At 41.7% G+C, this 21,096-nt stretch overlaps 1 protein-coding gene across 5 annotated transcripts in view; it reads left to right on the forward strand.

The window, feature by feature from the left end:
• sh3bp2 (SH3-domain binding protein 2) overlaps positions 1-20,798 on the forward strand; it is a 32,486-nt gene extending 11,688 nt beyond the window's left edge. For 2 of the 5 annotated variants that reach the window (XM_050052290.1, XM_050052288.1), the window contains exons 2-13: positions 12,636-12,775; positions 12,916-13,018; positions 13,484-13,601; positions 13,724-13,791; positions 15,389-15,474; positions 15,564-15,641; positions 16,299-17,049; positions 17,613-17,736; positions 18,240-18,295; positions 18,558-18,633; positions 18,751-18,810; positions 18,956-20,798. In XM_050052290.1, coding sequence (XP_049908247.1) covers positions 12,640-12,775; positions 12,916-13,018; positions 13,484-13,601; positions 13,724-13,791; positions 15,389-15,474; positions 15,564-15,641; positions 16,299-17,049; positions 17,613-17,736; positions 18,240-18,295; positions 18,558-18,633; positions 18,751-18,810; positions 18,956-19,093 — 1,794 coding nt within the window. In that variant the 5' untranslated portion in view covers positions 12,636-12,639 and the 3' untranslated portion in view covers positions 19,094-20,798. Of the gene's footprint in view, positions 1-2,341; positions 2,611-9,695; positions 10,611-12,635; positions 12,776-12,915; positions 13,019-13,483; positions 13,602-13,723; positions 13,792-15,388; positions 15,475-15,563; positions 15,642-16,298; positions 17,050-17,612; positions 17,737-18,239; positions 18,296-18,557; positions 18,634-18,750; positions 18,811-18,955 lie in introns of those variants that run through there. The other 3 variants (XM_050052289.1, XM_050052287.1, XM_050052286.1) reach the window with 3 other exon arrangements.
• Positions 20,799-21,096: the final 298 nt, after the last annotated feature.

Raw genomic sequence — 21,096 nt, forward strand, 5'->3', positions numbered from 1 at the left:
CCTCTGTGTAGGACCACATATATACAGTAGTCTACTACTTACCATTGTACTTACCTGCAATGCTTGAGTAAGAAAAAGATGATTTGTCCAAAAAAAAAGTCTTCAAAAGGTCTTTTAAAGCATTTAATGTCAGTGACTGATACCTGTAGACACCCTGTACAAAAATTTACATTACTTGTATTTCATTTATGTTTATATTTCAGCCCTACATTTTAATTGGCATTATTTTATGTCTTATATTCAGTTGTTTGTTATTTGCTTGATTTTATTTCATAGATAATGACCATTGTTGGAGCCTGAGGACTTAGACTGCTTCTCTGTACTTTTTGCACATAAGATAACAATAAGGAACATGAGCGTGAGCAATATATGTTTTCTAAGATTTGAGTAAAGAAGGCTGTGTGACCAAATCGCTGCGCAAAGTACAAAGTGCCAGTACAACAACTGGGGTTTGGTTTACATGTACAGCAAATAGTCCAGTGACACTTCCATTTGCAGTTTCTTTTTTTAAATTATTTGCCAACACTCAGGCATCAGACATAAATCATGTCTGTCTGGTGTTTTTTCTCGGAATATAAACTAACATTTTATTTTCCAGTGGAAATTACACTTCCCAGGGGTGCCCCAGTCACGTCAGCTGTTAGTTATTGCCACAGTGATGCCTCATCAAGGCTCGTGTCAGAGACAGTGCTGAGAAACAGGAGCGTTTACAGGAAATGTGTTCTCGTTCTCGACCCCGCAGCGAGGGCAAGGAGGGTGGGCTCGTAGTCAAGGCGAAATCTCAACGCTTTCTCTTCCTGCCTCTAATTCTCTCTCTGTAATCCACTAACTGTGTATTTTTGTTATCGTTTACTTTACTTCAGACAGGAAACACAGCTACAGTATCATTTTTAATCTTTGCACTGTGGGAGTATGTGTTAGTCTTTGAGTTATCCTTCCTGTAGCTGTTATGGATGTGTGACGGTTCCTGTGTGGAATTACCATATTTGGACACAGGAAGTGATGATGCATAGGTGAAACCACAGGTAGAGAAAGAGGACTTGGTTTTACTATTTCAGCTTCCAGTAAGCCCACTGTTGCAGGTGTGTGTGTGTGTAAATTAAAAGTTAGCTTACTGTTTCTGTTCTGTTTTGGTTGTTTGAGAGGGAACTGAAGAATCCTACACATGCACGGTCACTGTTGGTCACTTGTGAAGACTTTATTAGTGTTTGTCAGCAAGACACTGCTGCCTTTTCTGCCAGAATTCCCTCCAGACCATGCAGTTTAAGCCATTACGTGATCTTTTCTTAACCACAACCAACCGCCTAAACATAGTGTAACCATAACCTAACCACAGCATTGTTGAAACAAAAGAAAAGTTTCGACATATCCACCAAAAAATAACCAACAAATGTTACATATCTGTGGTTTGCAGAGGCACACAATTCAAATCTTTATTCTTGCAATGAGGTTACAGGGCTACAGGAAAACTGCTCACACGTACCTAAGTCGGTGGTTCCATTGGTCTAAAAATTAGGCTCTCCATCGCCTAAGACACAATTTCTCTCTGTACTGCATGTGCCAAATTTTCTAATATTCCCTTTTGAATGGTGTCAGACATCCACTTGCCTGTTTGGACCAGCATAAGCTGCATCATTATCTCCATGCCCCTGCAGTGGAGATCCCCAAAGCAGCTCCAAAACAACTGTCCAAGCAATTTTCCAGTCTTTTTTAGCTCATCTGTGCTATTGATTTGCTCCCGCTACCGCTACCGCAAATCTCTCCGCTATTTTAGCTTACCCCAAGATCTGAGGAATTAATTAGATTTGCACCGTTTAAACATTTCTTTTATACACTTTTTGACAGGCACCTTATTGTATGCTGTTCAAAGTTTAAAATAAATGTTCAGATAGCCCATTAGTTATGGTAAAATAGCCAACTATTTACAGACTGTGTTCCACCCCTTGTTGATAAGGGAAGGGTGCAGCACCAGTTCAAATTAACATGTGACATATTACTTTTTGCACACCAGAGATGCAATTTTGGGTGACAGAGAAAAACTTTTGCTGCTGACATCTATATTTGATGATGTTACGAGACTGTTTCTCAGCCTACACACTCCATATCTTGTTGTATGAGTTATCTGACTCATCAACCCAGGCTGAGATCACCTGTAACAGCGAGAATCACTACTGTTTTTTTTTAAATACCATTAAACCTCATGGTTTTGATTATGTGATGGTTTTTCTTCACCCTCAGTGTGCAGACATTCAGTCACAGCCTTGTTAATCATTCACCTGGACAAACAAACCAAAGTGTGAGAGCAAACGCTCAGAAGCTCAGATAAACCTCCCTACACACAACAACCCCTCGGTTTCTATTCATGTGTTCACAGCTGCGTATAAAAAGTGGCAGTGAAAATGTGAAGCTGAACCAGTGGAGGAACCATTGCGGTCGGTCGTCGAGGGGAACAGGAAGAAAATGCATCTCTGTATGACAGTTTCTGTTTCCTGGGCAGGACAGGAGTTTTTCTGCGTATGCTGCAGCTCGGACAGCGGTTTCCCTACGACCTTTACATCTGCGCGGCGTTCTGTGTTTGCGTGTGTGCGTCTTGAAGTGCTTGATGAGTAGGTGAGAGCCTAAAACACGTACTCTGCTCACTGCACAGACAGGGTATTGGTTAGCCACATGCACCTGATAGCTGCTGAAATCATACCATGGCTCAGACCATGACAGATGCTGAGGTAGCATGTACGGATGAAGATTTAAATTTGTTTTGGCCCTTAGATAATTAATCAGGAAATTAGGCAGGTCTATAAAAAGTACAGTAGAACACAATACAACAAGAGTGTGAAATACCCTGAAACATATCACAAAGTCTGCATCAGTGGGTGAAGACTGTTCCGTTGTCATGGTGATGGTGCTGATTGGTGATTCTGATAATGATCACAGGCTAATTCAAGAATCAAATCCATTACCTCATGGTTCCTGAGAAGACGGTCTGTCCACTGTATGCCACATTGTAACCACATGACGTGTCAGACTTGTTGCTTAGTGAACTTTTAACCCTGGGTTTTGCCTTGCAGGCACACACAGGCTGAGCCTAAGCCCCTGATTGGTGGCAATGTTAAAAGATTACTTAACCCCCCCAAATTATTACTTGTATATCAATTACTCATCCCATGCTACGCTGAATTTGTCAAGAAAATGTTATTCTTGCGTGAATCTGGTGAACGAAGAATCCAAAAACAGAGAAAATTCTTGATAGATTAAAATTATAGGGATCTGTGTTTAACAATGGCAAAACTATACTGACACATTTGTTTATAAACTCTCACACAACTCGTGCAGAATAATTCAAATCTCTTTCATCCAGTCATGCACTCAGTACTTCCCAAACAGACAGGTCGCACAATAACACAAACAAACTACCTACTACTAACGCTATGGTGTGTTTATTGACCTGTTTATGCGACCATAAACTCTTGAGGGTCACAGGGGGGCTGGAGCCTATCCCAGCTGACATTGGGCGAGAGGCGGGGAACACCCTGGACAGGTGACCAGACTATCACAGGGCTGACACATAGAGACAGACAACCATTCACACTCACATTCACACCTACGGACAATTTAGAGTCACCAATTAACCTGCATGTCTTTGGACTGTGGGAGGAAGCTGGAGTACCCAGAGAAAATCCACAATGACACAGGGAAGATATTATGCAAATATTATGCCAGTATTTGAGTGCTTTAACTCTTACATTAAGAATTCTAGCCAATAAGACTCTGTGCTGTACCAAAAATGTACCAAACTGTGACCCCAAAATCGAAGTACATACCAGTACTTGTGAATGTTGTGTACTGTTACACCCATATAAAAAAAATGCAAATGCTACATTTTCAGTACATCCAACTACAGCTACATAACAGTATTTATTGGAATTATAAATGGAGAAAAAAATTACATTTCAACTAAATTTAGCCCAGTTATTACAAAAACTTGACTAGCAAATGGCTAGTTTGAGGGTTTTGTCCATATTGGTTGAATACGCCAGGTATCTTCTCAACTCTTAAGCATGCAAAGGCTCTGTTGGTGGAAGCACAAGATTTACAGTGATCAAACAGGCCGCCCTTCGACTGGTGAAGCTTGTAAGGGACTGTCTGCAGACTCATATTTTGTGGGTTGTTTAATTTCTTATTTTGCATTCTCAATATTATGGCAAAGCAGACTAAAGGCACAACACCTCCCAAAAACAGCAATAAGTACAGCATGCTACAGTCCAGCATGATTGCTGTAGGTCACAGCCTCACTGCAAAGGATCCTGCACCAAATATTAAACTGCGTCCACCCTGTGTCATGGATGCAAAACCCCTTAAATTTAAGCTTTAAATTAGAGTTTTAACTTCATCATGAGTGTTTCACCTTAAATTCAATATCCTGCAGTGCAACACACACATCCTGCTATCCATACACTGCACTGTTTTTGTATCTTTCAAAGAAATATTGCAGGTCTAAATATATCTTGGTGTCTGCCACTGTCATGAGGAAATTCAACAGGAATAATGTCCTGCGGTGTGATTCATCAGGGGTTTTCTGTCTCACGGCTGAACTAGTTAAAATCCGGTCAGTCGTCGGTTTGTTCGCGTGAATTCGGCCTTCCTTCTTCTTTGTAACAGGCAAGTGGTTAATAGTCACAGTCACCAAAATAATACATTACCTTGGGTTGTAAAGCCACTGTTTTTATGCCCTGAGTAGAATCTTGCAGGCTTCATAGCCCCTCAGGTTCTTAAAGGGTTCTTTGGTTCAGATGATCACAGCTTGTTCTATCATTTAATAAGTCATGCTGGTTATATTCACACCCCAAAACCTGTCAGTCGTCACTTGGTCTGCTCTAAAAAATGAACGCCACTTTAAATCACTGTTGAACCCAGACATTGTTTTACTGTGTGTGTGTTTGTGTGTGTGCCCAGGGAGGAAATAGGTTTGAATGAGTCTGGTATGCGAGCAGCTCCTGTGCTTCCCTTCCTGACAAACAGCTGCTCTCTGATTACCATCTCTTGCTCATAAACGTCAGCAGAGCTCAGGGTGGAGATCTTAGAAAAACTAATGGGGTGAGAGGGTTCAAAGCCTCAACACACTCGGTGAAACATCAACAAACCAGGCTGTATTTAGGAGCAGCGTCTATACAAGTAAACGCATCAAAGTTTAATGAGTCATTTCTGGATGATTGGTGTTTCCTGCATGGAGTTTCTCGCAGCATTCTTGTCATGACAATAATGATGTCAGGAGAAGTAAATGTGTCCCATGGAAAGTATAAGTTTGACTTATGCAATGAGAGGAAATTGTTTGGGTGAAGCTTCAATACCCAGAAATCCTAAACCTCTACTGAGAGAGAAAGTACTTCACTGTTTCATTCATCATTTCCTCTGAGCGGAGGAAGTGACCTCAACTGACAGATGGGCTTATTTGGGTAAACAGAGTGAATCTACTGGATCCCTGTCAATGTATTTATTATGTTTGGATATTTTTCTGGGGGGGAAAGCTTTGTGCAGATGTTTCTGCAAAATTTGATTCATAAAATATTTATTTTATTGCAAACTTGAACAACTATGCCAGAGAATGGAGCCACTATTTCAAGTTTTAAAGAACAAAAGTCATAATATTAGGGAACAAAATTTCAACTATCCAACATTTTTCTTTAATAAATGCATTTTTGTAAAATAATTACCATTTTCTTTTATAATATTATAACAATTTGGGCCTCTGTCTGGAAAAAATAAAGATTTTGTGATCAAGTTTTTAATTGTTTTGAGAACAGAGTCATAGTTTTAAACTATTACATAGAAAAAACACAAAATATTGTGACCTTTCAACAATATTCTTGTAAAATAACGCTTGTAATTTTTCTCAGTTAGAACTTGATTCTTATAATTTTACTAGTTTCTTCTCAAAATATTATATTTCTCTTTAAAATTTCAGAATTTTTTATGTTTCAAACATTATATTAGAGGATTAAGGTCACGTGAAAAATTAATTTTAGTTCTGAGTTTTGAATTCTGTACCGTACCTGGGCACGGTAAGCAGATCCGTCTTGAATACAGTTCAGGTGCACTTCAGTACAGTACGCATCATACCAACTGTACCAAAACATAGAAGTGCACTGCTATTTAAGGCGACTTCAAGTTTTTAACTGATGTCTCTATATGAGACAGCAGTGCAGCCTAACGCAGACACACCCAGATCCGGCTTTGCTCCTCCTCCTCCTACAACAAAAATGTCACAAAGATGGTGACGAAAGTGGACCCAGGCACAGAGCAACTTAATAATGTGAAAGCTGAGTGGCGGAGGAGTGGGGGGGGGGGACAACTGTACTCAGGCACCGTACAAATCAATCATACCTAATATTAAAACACCCTCAACCTCAGAGTTCTGAGTTTATTTTCAGGACCCTGACTTTAAACTCAGAACTCAAATTAGTTTTTTACACGTGGCCCTAACCCTCTTCCGTTCATGGACCATAAAAACATCATGTGAAACAAACTTGTGAGATGCAGCAAATGGGAGGTGCAGTTTTTGTTGAAGCACTTGCAAAGTCAGTTGAAGTTTAAAGATGTAGAAAAGCCGAAATCAGTTGAAATCAGTGCAACTGTGGAAAAAGCATTTTGAATTTGAATTGTAAAAGCAGATAAAGTGTCATCTAAAGAATATAAGATAAAAGCAGTTGTACTGAAAACGATGAGCGAAACAGTGGAAGCTGAAGTGTTTGCACTTTAGTTGAATTGTCAGTTGATATGTAAGCAGTGACAGCAGCTGATGTGATGCTGATGTGACTGATGTTCATTCAGTGTGTCCAGTATCTTGAGCAGATGGTTCCCCCTTTGTTGGTGGCAGATGGAGTAATGCTGAAACAGACTTTCAGGCCGTTTCCCATAGAAAACATGAAAGTGCACAATCAGAGCTCCATCATGTTGCTTCAGTTTTGTCCGCCGGCTGTGTGTCTGTTGACTTCAGGAAATCCTTGTAGCGAAGATAAGCAGCTGGCGAACTTTAACCTCACTCAGACTGAGATGAGGTTTGCTTAACTGCAGAATGTACGCTGCTTATCTGTGTGTGTGTGTGTGTGTGCGTGTGTGTGTGTTTGCTGGTTATCAGTAAACATGACTTTGGACAATCAGAAAAACAAACCACATGATAGGCTCTGTGGGTCCTCTTGAAGTCCTCACACACATTAGCAGCAGGGCACTCAGGGGTCAGAAACAAGCCGCAGCTCCACCCTGGTGATTTATTGGGTCTCGCACAGGTTATTCGCCTCCACTTTTTATCAGCTTTCCGCTCTCACCCCCTCCTTCTGTCCACACTCCCATGCTTCCAATTTCTCTTTTAATTCTTTTTAAAATTCCTGGTGCTTGATACAACATTGCATTTTCTGTTAAAGTTTAGTGAGCAGGGTGAAAGAACGGTGACGTCACTTGGTTACCAGCCTGCTTTACATGAAATCTGTTGTGAATATCTCCAGAGGATGATTCCTAATGATGTGTGGATTCCCGTGATCTTGTACACTGGAAATATGAAAAGCTAATGAACAGACTGATATAATATTTAATGTAAATTCAGCTGCATTTAAATTAAAGTGCCACAGTGATTTAGTATTAAGCCCAGTCACACCAGACCAGCCCTGTAAAGTTCACCCATGCATCCTTGCAAAATTTACACTTCTGAGTCAACATAGAGACTACGCTGTACTGTACAACGTAGCCTGCCATGCATCTACCCAGAGATGTAACTACACGTCATGGCGACGCAGACCTCCTGTCTATTTCTGCAAGCTGAAAACATTTCCCTCAGTGGAAACGAAGCTTTACTTTACTTTTAGCTTTACTTTTTTACTTTGATTTTACAGATCGAAACAAAAAATTATGAAGACATCAAAGCCTCCATAAAAATAGCATTTTAAATATGTGTGTGATATATCCTGGCTTCATATGAGTAGAGGAAATCTCTACTAGTTGTTAGGCTAATTTATACAATGTAAAATGCCATAGGCTTGTGCTAATAACGTTAGCATGTTATATTGTTTGGGAAACGTGTTTAGTATAAGACAGTTGTTTTGTCGGTGAACCTTGTGTGTTGTAATGGAGCCAAATTTTGGAATATTACCTTTGTCAAATGTTGCTGTTGTCCCTGCCGTCATATGAGTAGAGGAAAAGTCTGCTAGCCGCTAGGCTAATTTATACAATGCAAAATGCCATAGACTTGTGCTAAAAACATTAGCATGTCATAGTGAAGCCGATTTATGTGCTTGTGTTTGACATTGTCGCTATCAAGCCATGTTTAAAGTGTGTTTCGTCAACTAAACTTAACAGCACTTCACAGAAACCTCAACGCTGACTAGTGGTTTCAAGGAGTAACTCTAGAGTGGCACAGACACACCACCACACATGTAAATGCTCACGTAGGCACAAGTATAAATCTTAACAGTTCATTCAGTAGATGTATTTGTACTGTCAACTTAGGTCCCTTAACTGTTTGCAAACCTCCTTTGTGGAGCAGTTAATAAGCTGACAAAGGTTTACACATGAGTGCATGGTGCAACATAGCTAATAAGCTATGATAGCATGCTCTGCTTTGGACCTGTGACTCTCCATTTCCTCCATTTAAAACTCACTACCACCAAAACTGTTGACCAAAGTTAAAGTGCCGCCAAAGTGAACTTGCAAAGATCTGTACTGACCACCACAAGCATGCAAAAGAAGTGCTTTTGCTTTTAAGTGTTGCGGTTTGAAATGCTGACGTGAACAGGTCCTTGTATGAAAGTGTGGAACAAAAACATTAGCATGAGGAAGTAGGATGTGTCAGTGGGAGGAGCTTAGGTTAGAAAAGTGTGTAGGCTTCTTTGACTTTCACCTCTTGTCTGAGACACACACTGAGATCCAGGGAAAGCTGATATAACACAGCCCTTCCCATTCAAATACACAGCTGTGGTAATTCAAAGTACTTTTGTGGCTGGCAAGGAGGACACACACACCTATGGCTGCCTGGGTTGTGTGAACTTCTGTCAAGCGCCGATTATTATCCATTGATTTAAGAAAATTAACTGGTCCTCCTGTCTGTCTGTGAGGTTTCCTGGTGGCAGCCAGTGGGTGCACCAGGGACGGTTGCATGTGGTGTAACACCAGGGTTTGTAGTGAATTGGTGCATAGTGGCAGTTCGGTGTGGCAACCTTGAGATTGGGTGAGTGGTGCATCATGGTTGTAGCGATTATCCTGTAACTATCTGTCTTTGGTGCCACATTGTGCCGCCCCCTCTGGCTGTCTTTTCTTCCTTAAAACGCCACCCCTCTAATTTGTAATATTGGCCTTCTCCAAGCCCAGACTGAGATGACTCAGTCTCACTCTGGTTATTTTCTTAGACGTGACAAAGCTCCTTCAGAGACACACACAGGCTGAGTAGTACGCCTCAGTGCAGTTCAAACAAAGTGCTTGTCAGATCTTCAAACAGCATCTGAAACCCATCGGTCCAGCAGAGGAATCTGGGACTGTGTCTGACAATGTTTAACTTTTAAAAGTGACCATCTGAACGACTCAGGCTTTCTCTTTTAATCCTTTACACAACTACTTCCACCACTGCGAGTGCGAAAAGGTTGCTATCCCTATGTTTAATATTTATCATATATCACCCCAACTGCAAAACTCAAAGTAGACTTCCAACAGGTCTGATATCATCCAATAGGGGACCAGCCAAAGGCAGAATCTGTTGAGTAACATGCTGGGGCCCGATGACAGTCATATCAGTTGTCAGCCTGCTAGTCACTGCACGTCAGCATCACTTGACACATAAAACAGATGTGGAGATGGTGGATCTGTTTCAGTAAACTATTTAGACACATTCCTGCAGGTTTTTATCTCAGTGAAAGGGAGAGGATTTTTGGCGATATGGAGTTCTTCATTCCTGGGCTTCACCCACCCACCCACACAAACAAACACACACACACACACACACACACCCTCCCTTTCGCTCCCTTTATGAGGACACTAGATGCCGTTGATAGACTGGAAGTTGCACATAAACACATTAGAGGATGAAGAGCTTCACTTGGGATGTTTATTTTGACTCCCGATCTGTCTCACACACACACACACACACACACACACACACACACACACACACACAGGCAACAAGTACTCAGGACATGATGTGTTTCCTGTCTGAACTGAATGTGTGTGTGCTTATGTGGAAATCTGTGTGAAGTACACTATCTTAGCCTGAGTCTGTTTACGTGCAAGGGAGGGCGAGAGTGATAGAAATCAACAAAGACAGCCAAAGAGAAGGGGGAGAGAGGGAGAGATCGGCAGAGACTGGGAAAGCATCAGAGAGTGAAATGAAATGAGAGTGTGATCAGAGGAGGCAGAGGAGCGGACAGACAAATCCCTCTCAGTTTGGATCTGATGAGACGAGACAGTGAAGCCACTGAGGATAGACAGAAAAGGAATTTGAGGCCAGTCGGCTGTCTGTTGGACGTCTCTGTCATGGACCTGCTGCCGGCGTTAGCATCCACAACGTTAACCTCCGCAGTCAGCCTGCTGAGGGAGAGCGCTGCTGTTCAGAGCATCAACAGGAGGCTCAGCAGGAGGTAGGCAAGACCTGAGCAGGTCACACGATGTAAGAGGATGACTCTCTGAAGAAAAGGATTTCTGAGATTGTGAGAAAAATGAAGATTATACCACTTTTAAGAGGATTTAATAAAGTCAGGATTATGTTTTTTCCCTGCGTAGATAAGACCTTAGCCATTAGCTCCATTACAGCAATACCTTACCCCCCAAATGATCATCTGTGTATGAAGTACTCACCCCTATTACGCTGAATTTGTAAAGAAAACTTTGTTTTTCTCGCACGCCTCCATGGTGAATGAAGAATCCAAAAACTAAGACAGTTCTGAATGAATTGAAGTCATAGGGGTCCGTGTTTAACAACAGCAAAACTACACTAGCAGCTCCTGTGTTCAGCGAGGTAAAATTATTGTTTTTGTCAATGGAGTCTGGGTTTGAAGAGAGCATTGAGCATGTTTCACTTCCTGTTCAGATCCCCGTCGAAAAGGGCTGTCTGTTTGGGTAATATTGAGAATACGACTGGATAAATGGGACTTGGATTATACTGAACGAGTTGTGTGAGAGTTTGTAAACGGATGTTTGCATATTGTTTTGCTGTTGTCAAACATGGTCTGCTAGGAATTAAATTTATCAAGAGCTTTCGCCGTTTTTGGATTCTTCGTTCATCTTGGAGGCATGCAACAAAAAAAAAGTTTTCTTCACAAGTTCAACATAACATGTGGTGAATGACTGATATTCAAATGGTCATTTAGGGAGTGAATTGTTCCTTTAACTTTCTCCATTAACAACAATAATGACAACTGTTTTACTGACTTACAGAAAAGCTCCTACATTACTCAATTCCACTCAATTCAATTTTATTTATAAATCCCAAAATCACAAATCACAATGTGCCTCAGAGGGCTTCACAGCATACAACAGCCCTCCTTCCCTGGACCCTCCCAGCAGATAAAGAAAAACTCCCCAGAAAAGCCCCTTTAACAGGGGAAAAATGGTAGAAACCTCAGGAAGAGCAACTGAGGAGGGATCCCTCTTCCAGGACGGACAGACGAAACTTAGTGTTCATGATAACCATAGAGTGAATACACCAGTAGCAAACACCTGATGAGTGTGTCGTGCATGCTGGATTTTTGGCATCCATTTTTGGCCGATGAGCTTTTGTTTCCTGAGAGAGTGGGGGGATTATGCAGGCATGGTCACAGCAGCTGTGGCTCGTAGCAGCAGTCACATTGTGAGAATTTGGCCCTAAATACTGGAGCAGGTTGTGTCTGTGTTGGCTGTCTGTGGATGTGTCTCTCAGTTTGATCTCAGGGCGAGGATTCCTTTAACTTTCTCATGGGGCAGCCCAGAATTACACAATATGCAGCTGCACAGGGGCCTGTAAGGAGGTGTACAGCATGTCTGCACCTTGTTACAGCACAGTCACATAACAGGTGTATTGATCCCAGTTAACCTTTGACACAGTTCTTTGATTTTTAGATGTCTGACTTACTAAGGCACCACACCTCATATCAGTGATCAAAATGACTTTGTGGGCAGAGGTGGCATTTTGGAACATAGTGTCCTTTTCTTTCATTTTTTCTAATTAAATGTTTATGGTAGACCAAAGGAACAAGGTGATTGTTACTGCTGGTCTGGCCCCAGGTGCGCTGGAAGGGCATATTTTAAGGTTTTTACTTCTTTATCATGAGTGTTTATTTGAATAATATATATCCCACTGTTGTCCATCATTGTGTGTTTACTAATTTAGAGAGCTACGAAGGTGTGTGAAGGCACCAGGCTCTCTGAGAGCTTTGTAGTCCTCTGTATAAGAGCTAAAGCAGCTCGGAAAGCCATTTGTTAACAGAGAGGTTGTGGGTTTTGATCTGTTCTGGATCTTTAAATATGTCACTTGTCTCCTGATATCTTTGAGGTACAGCAAAACAAATTTCTGAACAAGAACAGGTTTTCGTTTGGGATTCGATCTGACATTTCCATGATCTTGTGCGACTCCTGAGGTGACTGTCTTCACTGATAACATCCACTCCTCTCTTTTGCCTCTCTTATAGAACGATGTCGTCTCCGGAGATGTGCTGGCCGGTGCCGATGCGAGCCATCGGGGCTCAGAACCTCCTCACCATGCCAGGAGGAGTTTCCACGTCAGGATACCTCCACAAGAAGGGAGGCAGCCAGTTCAGCCTCATGAAATGTGAGCTCATGATCAAAAAATTTAAGTGTGGGTGGACAAAATAAAAAGGAACGTCCAAGAATATATTGTGAGCTCCAGTTATCTGTCAAGTTTCATTACCCCGGTGGATAGATGGAATATATCTGTTGTCTGTCTTACAGGGCCGCTGAGGTACATCATCATCCACAAGGGCTGTGTGTACTACTTTAAGAGCAGTACCTCTCCTGCACCACAGGGGGCATTCTCTCTTAATGGCTACAACAGGTCAGTGTCCTTTAGCATTAATGTTGTTTTCTAGCACGGTTGCAGACTCTCAGTTTGCTAACCATGTCTTTGAGTTTTGGTGGGCCACAGCACAATGAATGGCATCTTGTTGCGTCTACAATTTTTAAGTCTGTGCCTGAACAGATGTTAAAGAGGGAAATAATACGTAAAGTGTATCCTGTAATAGCACAAAATGACTAACATATCATGAGTGTATTGATAAGAACTAATGACTCAACAATGACTTGGTCATGTGATGAGATTTTTGACTTGTGTATCACCAGACTATGGTTGTAATCATGTCAGTAACTGGTCACAGTAGCTCTATGGGATAGAAGGCCTCTAGTACAGGTAGTTTGTAGTTTGAAATTGTGGTCTTACTCTCATAAACAGGCCCATAAATAGAGTTTAAGTGTGTATATTCCCTTTTATATTTCTCACTGTAACACATTTCCTCTTCCACAGAGTGATGAGAGCAGCAGAGGAGACAACGTCTAGTAACGTGTTTCCTTTCAAGATCGTCCACTTCAGTAAGAAACACAGGACGTGGTTTTTCTCGGCAGCCAGCGAGGACGAGAGGAGGGTGAGAACAACCACACCTAATTAGTAGCTCACAGAGTGTACAGTGGCAAAAGTTACACATTGTCCTCTCATCTGCCATAATTTTTTATAAAATACATTGTTTTCTTTTTTGTTACTGTACAGAAATGGATGCGATACCTGCGGAGAGAGATTGATCACTATAACGACAGAAAAGACTCCCACATTCCAAGGTAACTTCACCAGATCACATCATATTTCACAACACAATGTAGATACATGATCTGATACAGACTATATTATATATATATATATATATATTACAAATTACAGTTGTGTATATATGCAACCTGTTTTCATTCCCAGATGATATTTTGTCACGTCCCTTTGTGTCTTATAGCAACACACAGGGCACCCTTTAGTGTGATGGGACACACAGCTAAAGCATGTCTTAACACGTGGTTAATGTTGTGAAACGGTTGTGGTTAGGTTTAGGTAACAAAACTACATTGTTAGGTTGAGAAGAATAAAATGATCTGGGTTAAAAAATTGTGTAACCTTATGTTAGAACCATGATGACCTTTGTGGTTTCACACGGGACACAAACTGCGATCTCCTGAATGAAAGTCCAGTTTTGTTCTCAGCGTCAGGTATCGCTGCAGATTTTGGAGTTAGTTTAAAACCTGGTGCATCTCATAAAGAGGTGAAAGGATGGTTCGATATCACATGCCATAGGGCTGTGGTTCCCAACTGGTGGGTCATGTTCCAAAAGTGGGTCGTGGGTCCTTTCTGAATGGATGTGTCAAGTTTGTAAAAAACACACCTTATTTTTAAGTGTAGTCAATTTTTGGCACAGGGCTTTTATTTTAAAGTGCCATTTCCTGTTGTAGAGTGAACAACTAATAGACAGCTACTTGACAGAGACAGCAAACGCAAGTATGACACTGAGTGTAAGAAATTGTGTGGACCTTGAACTAATGACTAAGACGCAGTCTGGACCTCATGGCTGGACCAGTTGGGAACCACTTCCATAGGACATGACAAGCAGCATTATTTGATTCCCGGAAATGAAAATAGGCTGATATGCAGCACAAAATTAAGCACGAATTAACTGAGAAAAAAAAAATGTTGTTAAAGGCTGTGTTAAAGGCTTCACCGCCGTTATCAGTGTGACCTCAGTCACCTTAAATGTTTGAGTGAGAACCTTGCAAACTAATCATTGTGGGCCCAGTGCAACTTTTTCCAAGCTGACTAATGGCACTTCAAATGAAGTCTGCAGGCTAATTTGTAATTTAAGCTGGCAATTAAAATGGCCTCTTGTTTGGATTACTAAGCTTCCAGCCTGGAGGGGGTTTTTTTTACCTCAAAACACATACTGTTATTGGAACCTGGGACATTAGCAGCTTTTTTAATAGCTCTCCATTATAGAGAGTATCTGTGCCACACAGGAAATTAGTTTACCCATGAACACAAAGTCTGGTTTCCTTCCCGAGGCTTATCTAAAATAACTTTGTACAAAGTTTTTTGTGACATGACAAAAGTGGTGTAACTTAAACTTTTTTGTAGTGCTAGTATATGATGCTGACATTTTCCATTTACTTATTGCCTAACAAGCACTAATGGCTGCGAGAGTCTCATCAGATGGGTCAAATATAAAACCAGAGGAGCCCAAAAGCTTTTAAATGACATGATCGCTGTTGGCTAGCTGTAAAACTGTGTGTCATATTTTGTAAATAGATTCATGGTGGCAGCAATCATAATGTTGAATTGATGTTCCAGTCTTTTTCTCAATATTATGTATTCACTGTAACATTTTCCTTGTTGCCATAGTGACTCGGATTCAGATGCAGACAGTTTCTACGGCACCATTGAGAGGCCCATGGAAATTAAACACCCTGTTGATAACGCAGATGATGGTAAGACCGGCATGACGAACGCATACATGTAACTTACACATTATACCTGTGTGTTATTAAACTGTGGTGTCTCTTCTTTCTGTGTGTAGATTATGTAGAAGATGATGATGATGACGATGAGGAAGACTACCTGAAGCCAGACGGTGATTGTTCACCGACATCTACAGGTGACGCCACCTGCGACACACATACACACACACACACACCATCTGACTTCAACTGTCACATCACTGGAATCAGAACCGATAGTAATTAGATCAAAGGTCAAATCCAGAGACCCTGCTTTGTCTTTGTCCTAAACTTCTTATATAAACTGAGTTCCTGGAAGTGAAACAGACACTGATGTGAAAGCAGCAGATAAAGGAGAATAATTTGGTTAAAGGAAGCAGGAGACAATTAGGGGAACTGCAACTCTAAGGGCACTCACACTAGATGTTTTGGATGATATAGCGGAGCTTGTAATTTTCAGTTTCTGTTTTTTAAACACCCCCAGGAATTTTGGGAATTTATCTTATAAAAAAGCAATAAAATTAAAATCAAATTTAATTTTCTTTGTGGCTATTGTACTGCAACCTTTAAAGGCCAAGGCTCAAAATCATGACTTGGTGGCAATCATTATGTAAAGCAACATATATTGGTTAATATTTGGAGTACTAAAACAACACTGATATCGTTAGTGTAGTGTATAAAACTCAAAATGTGTTTCAGCGTCAATGTGACAGAAAATAATAGAGCAAGTCACAAGTAGGGAAATAACATTAACAAAGAAGCTTTAACCAAACAAGACACCAGTCTGATGTCTTCCTCTGTTTTTACCTCTTCAGGTCGACCCACCGGGCCGCCCCCCTCCTACCCTCCTCCCCCAGTGCCGTTCCAGCTCCGTCAAGACTCCGCACCGGGTTTCCACAAAGGCCCGCCTCCTCCCGTCCCACCGCTACACAGAATCCAAACCAGCCCGCTCCCCAAAAAACCCCCACCCTCTGTGCCTCCTCCCTCCATACTGAAGGACTCCCACAAAGGCCCGCCTCCTCCTCTCCCCTTTGCCCCCCACCTGCCCAAGTCCATGTCTGTGTCTCCCAGTCCTCCACCTCCTCCTCCCCCCAACGCAAAAAGAACTCTTCAGAGCAGGGTGGCGTCCATGGGGGGGCCTGGGAACGACAAGAGAGACTGGAGGCCTCTGCCGGCCATGTCTGTCCAATCCCCCGCCACTCTGCCTATCTGCGACCAATTAGAGACCAGGATGGTCCTAAATGGTCCCTCCCACTCTGCCCTTAATGTTGGAGTGAGCAAATCGTTGGGCAACAACCACCAGGTGGTGATGAGTAACAATCGCAGCAAGCCGAGCCTACCTCCCCATTCCATTACTGGAGGGTCCAACCTCAGACCTATGACATCAGACTCCCTGTCCCCCAACCAGAAGTCCTCCAGTCACTCACCGCTGCCTGGCCACGCTTCGCTCTCTCCTGTACTTAAAGCTGGACTACACAATAAGCCAGCGATACCCAAACCTCCTCCACCAACAGTCAAACCCCCGCTGCTTACAGCCAAGTCCAAGCAGCCAGGAACCCCACTTCAGTAAGTTCAAACACACAAAACATCCATTAAACTGTCTTCTGAAATAACACAAAAAAAATTTTTCAAAAATAGCCGCCCACAGGCGCCATAACGGGAGATATGATGAACACACTGTCTTTGGTTTAGCTTCACTCACTGTTCGATGATCCAGGGTGCTTCGGTTGGTTTTAGAGTTGAGTGATTTGCAGGATGTGTGGAGAGTTACAAGATGATGCTATGAACTGATTGTTTGACTATCGCGTTCAAAAAAACTCCCCAAACAAACATTCCTCAAAAAAATAGGCCTTCACAAAAACAAAGTTCAAATCAATGGGGTATTAAATGACTTCATCAAACAATTAGATTAACCAAAAAAAGGACGGCCAAACACTGTAACCCTGTGGCGTCTTCCACGTTCCACACTCGCTTCAGCACACCTGCCTTTAATTAAAGGTTCCCAAGCTACCACGTCAGGTGGCGCATGAAGGTGACTCAAAAAATAATAGGAAACTAGGACTTGCTAGAACTGGCTCTAACAAATGTATCTGGTTGAAGCTACCTCACTAACATGGCTTTCCCCCCAGAAGAGCATCTCCAGACGGCCAGAGCTTCCGTTCACTGGGAGAAGAGACGCCGGCAGACTTCAGGAGGAAACGAGACCCGGCCAAACACAGCGGAGGAGACGAGTCCGATGACGACTATGAGAACGTAAGAGAGACCGACAGTGACGTGACAACTGAAATTGACCTTTACTGTAGGCCGCTGAAACACTGAGAATCTAGATCTGCTTCCAGTCGAGAACTGGCCCCAAATTTTCTGATCCAGGAGAATCATACGCCTGAGCCTGTCAAGTCTTTTTATCAATGCGCGCATGTTTTTCTGAAAGTTGCACAATGCCAAACAATGACATCAAACTCCTGCATCCACGCTTGTTGCTGTAAAGTTGCAACAAGAAGGAGTCATGGTGGAGAGAAAGAAACAGTCCAAAGCATGGCTTGATTTCAAAACTTAAGATGACAATTTTAAGTAATCAGTACGCTAAAACATCTATCCACGCAACATGGGCTTAAATTCCAGGAATGCTTTATGTATTTAACACTCTATGCTTGCATGACACTGCTATTGCTATTGAGGGGACTTTGTCATGGAAAAGTTTGTAAATCCCTGCTCTCATAAACAGATTGTGTCTAACCAGGTGTTTCTATCTGCAGGTGCAGCTGCCAGACTCAGTGTTCATTGATACAACTGAAACCAGCTTCGTAGAAAAGTAAGACAGAGCTGTAAACTTAAATATATTTTCTTCAGGCCACAGCTGTGCTGCTTTACAGAGCATGTCTGCCCTCTAGTGGTTCTTTCAGGCAATTATTTTGTTTGCATTGTCTTTTATGAAATGATTTTTTTCGTAGTCATACATGTATTCTTGTTTAATCTTTTTTATTTTTTGCATACCAATAAAAACAGTGAAATAAGAGACACAATGTTAAGCTTACCTGTTGATAAAGCGTAACCTGTGTTGTTTGTACTTGCAGACTGTTCAAAGAGAGCGCCAGCCCTCCTCAGGACGGACTGTACGGCATCAGAAACTCAGGAACCAAGACATCGAAGGTAAAACACAAAAGCTGCTCTGGTGTCCTCCACCACAGAAACTAGTGTCTCTATGTATTTACGACTCAAAAAGGAAATAAAATGAAATAAAAATGAAATTATTTTGGTGTTGCCCAGGTGCTGGTGGTGTGGGATGTCAGTATCGGCAAAGCCAGAAACTACAGACTATTTCAAGAGGTAAGAGTCTTGTGTCTCTCTGTCGTATTTTGACTATATATATATATATATATACACATATACTTGTACATGTTTATGTGTAGAGATTAGGTTTAATGACAATGTAAAATTTACAGTCTCCTGTTCGCTATGTCTGTTTTGGCAGAACGACACCGTGTTCCTGGACAATGAAATCACCTTCCCGTCTCTGTCAGCTGTGATTGAACACTACTACAGCCATCCTCTTCCTCACCACGGCTCGCTCTGCCTGCAGAAGCCCTACACAAAGACAGTGAGCATCTGACAAACGGGCAACTCACAGAATACAACTGAAACTCAAGAAGAGTGGAGAGTCAGGGCGTCTCTGCAGGTGAAATCCATCCCCGTCGACGCATGTGGAGATAAACTCACTCAGATGGATTGAAAAACTGTTACGATATAAGAAGAGATCGTACCTCTCATTGTTCAGTGGAAGACAGATCGTTATTCAACCAGTGTTGCAGCAAAATGCCCCATAAGGCTTCATGTGAGACAATAAGGACAGTAACTCTGACTGTGAGGACACCAGGTATTATGAGGAGAAAAAATATCAGCAATCACCAGTTAATGGAACATTATTTAACTTATTTTAAGACAAACTAGACTCTTATCTTAACAAAGCAAGCCATGCCTATCCTCTTCTGTGCACAGAAAGCATAGGTCACTGTAAATACACCTTAGTTATTAAGGGAATATTTTAGTTATGACACAGATAAACTCATTTTAAAAACACAGCAAACTCTCTAATCGAACAGAAATCTGGATTTATTGGATGCCTGCTCTGTTTTTGAAACATTCCTGCTGCTTTATGCAAACTATAGAGATTCACTGTGAAGCACAATCCAAGGGTCAGTGTGGCATATTTTGTCCACAGAGGGGCGCTGTTACACCAAATGAGAAATATTCAATCCAGCGTCATGTGGGGATCCTGGGAATCTGTCTCTGTCACCTGCGTTTTCTTTGGGTCTGTCCCAATGCCCGGCTTGTGTGATATATTTTCAACTGCCAAAAGGAGGGACTTAAAGGGACAGTTCACCCCAAAATGAAAAATACATATTTTGCCTGTTACCTGTAGTGCTATTTATCAGTCAAGATTGTTTTGGTGTGAGTTGCCGAATGTTCGAGATATAAGCTGTAGAGATGTCTGCCTTCTCTGGAATATAGTGGAGCTAGATGGCACTCGGCTTGTTGTGCTCAAAGTGCCAAAAAGATACATTTTGCAAAACTCAACAGCAATGTCTCTGTCAAGAAATCATGACCTGGTTATTCAAGATAATCCACACACCTTGTTGTGAGCACCGTATCACCACACATGGACGAAAGGCGCAATAATTGCAATAGCTGTAATGTTAGCTAGCACAGTGGTGCTTGGTGAGCTGACAGCTTTCTTCAGTGATACAGTGTGGGTATTGGGAGAGACCCATTGTCCCTTTTCTTCCATCATGTGCCCCAATACGATTCGAACCTGACCAGATAAGGACAAAATCACTGTCACCCCAAAACAGACGCCGTTACACTGAACCTCAAGTGTTAAAGTCATGAATGAAAGAGCAGCAATGTCTTCAGTCTTTTGACAGTCAACATCTCACTCATTTAGTGTGCAGGACACACGCACGTCTGTCTTCTGTCCAAAAAGTGTTATTTTGATTTTATGCCTCCCAGCTACTTGTAACACTTGGAAATGTACTTTTTCTTGCATGTCTTTGGGGGGTAGAAAACATCTCACTTATTAACAAGAAATGTCAGACTGAACATGATGAAATGTTACCTGAATTTTATTTGTGCTCAGCTGCGACAATGTTGTCGTTCTGCAAATACAGTTTGTACAGCACTGACTTTAATGCTGAAAATCACTCTATATTTATATGTAAATGCTGTATGTACTGTAAAAAAAAACATGCCTGTAAATATGTAAATACATTGTTTTCTACAGAAGTATATGTTGAGAATGTATAAAGGATTAACCAGAGGCTCCTGTTTTGTCTTTTTTTTTCATTCCTGTATCTAAACTTTGAGGTTGCAGCTTCTAGAGTGTCGAGTTTGAGCATCATAACACCCATTGGCAGCAGTCTGATCTTGAGTAAGACACCACTACTAACTCACCCAAGGTTCTCTTTCAGAAGGTTCACTCAAAAACAGCACAACGCCCCATAATATGAGTTTCAAATTTACAGTCTTCACATTTACAAAGCTGGAGCCATCTTATTTGCTTGGTAAATGACTTAAGCAACTAATTTCCTATTGATCAACCAATCAATTAATCAGTAA

The sequence above is a fragment of the Epinephelus moara genome, chromosome 9, assembly GCF_006386435.1.
Source record: "Epinephelus moara isolate mb chromosome 9, YSFRI_EMoa_1.0, whole genome shotgun sequence".
Taxonomy (NCBI): Eukaryota; Metazoa; Chordata; class Actinopteri; order Perciformes; family Serranidae; genus Epinephelus; species Epinephelus moara.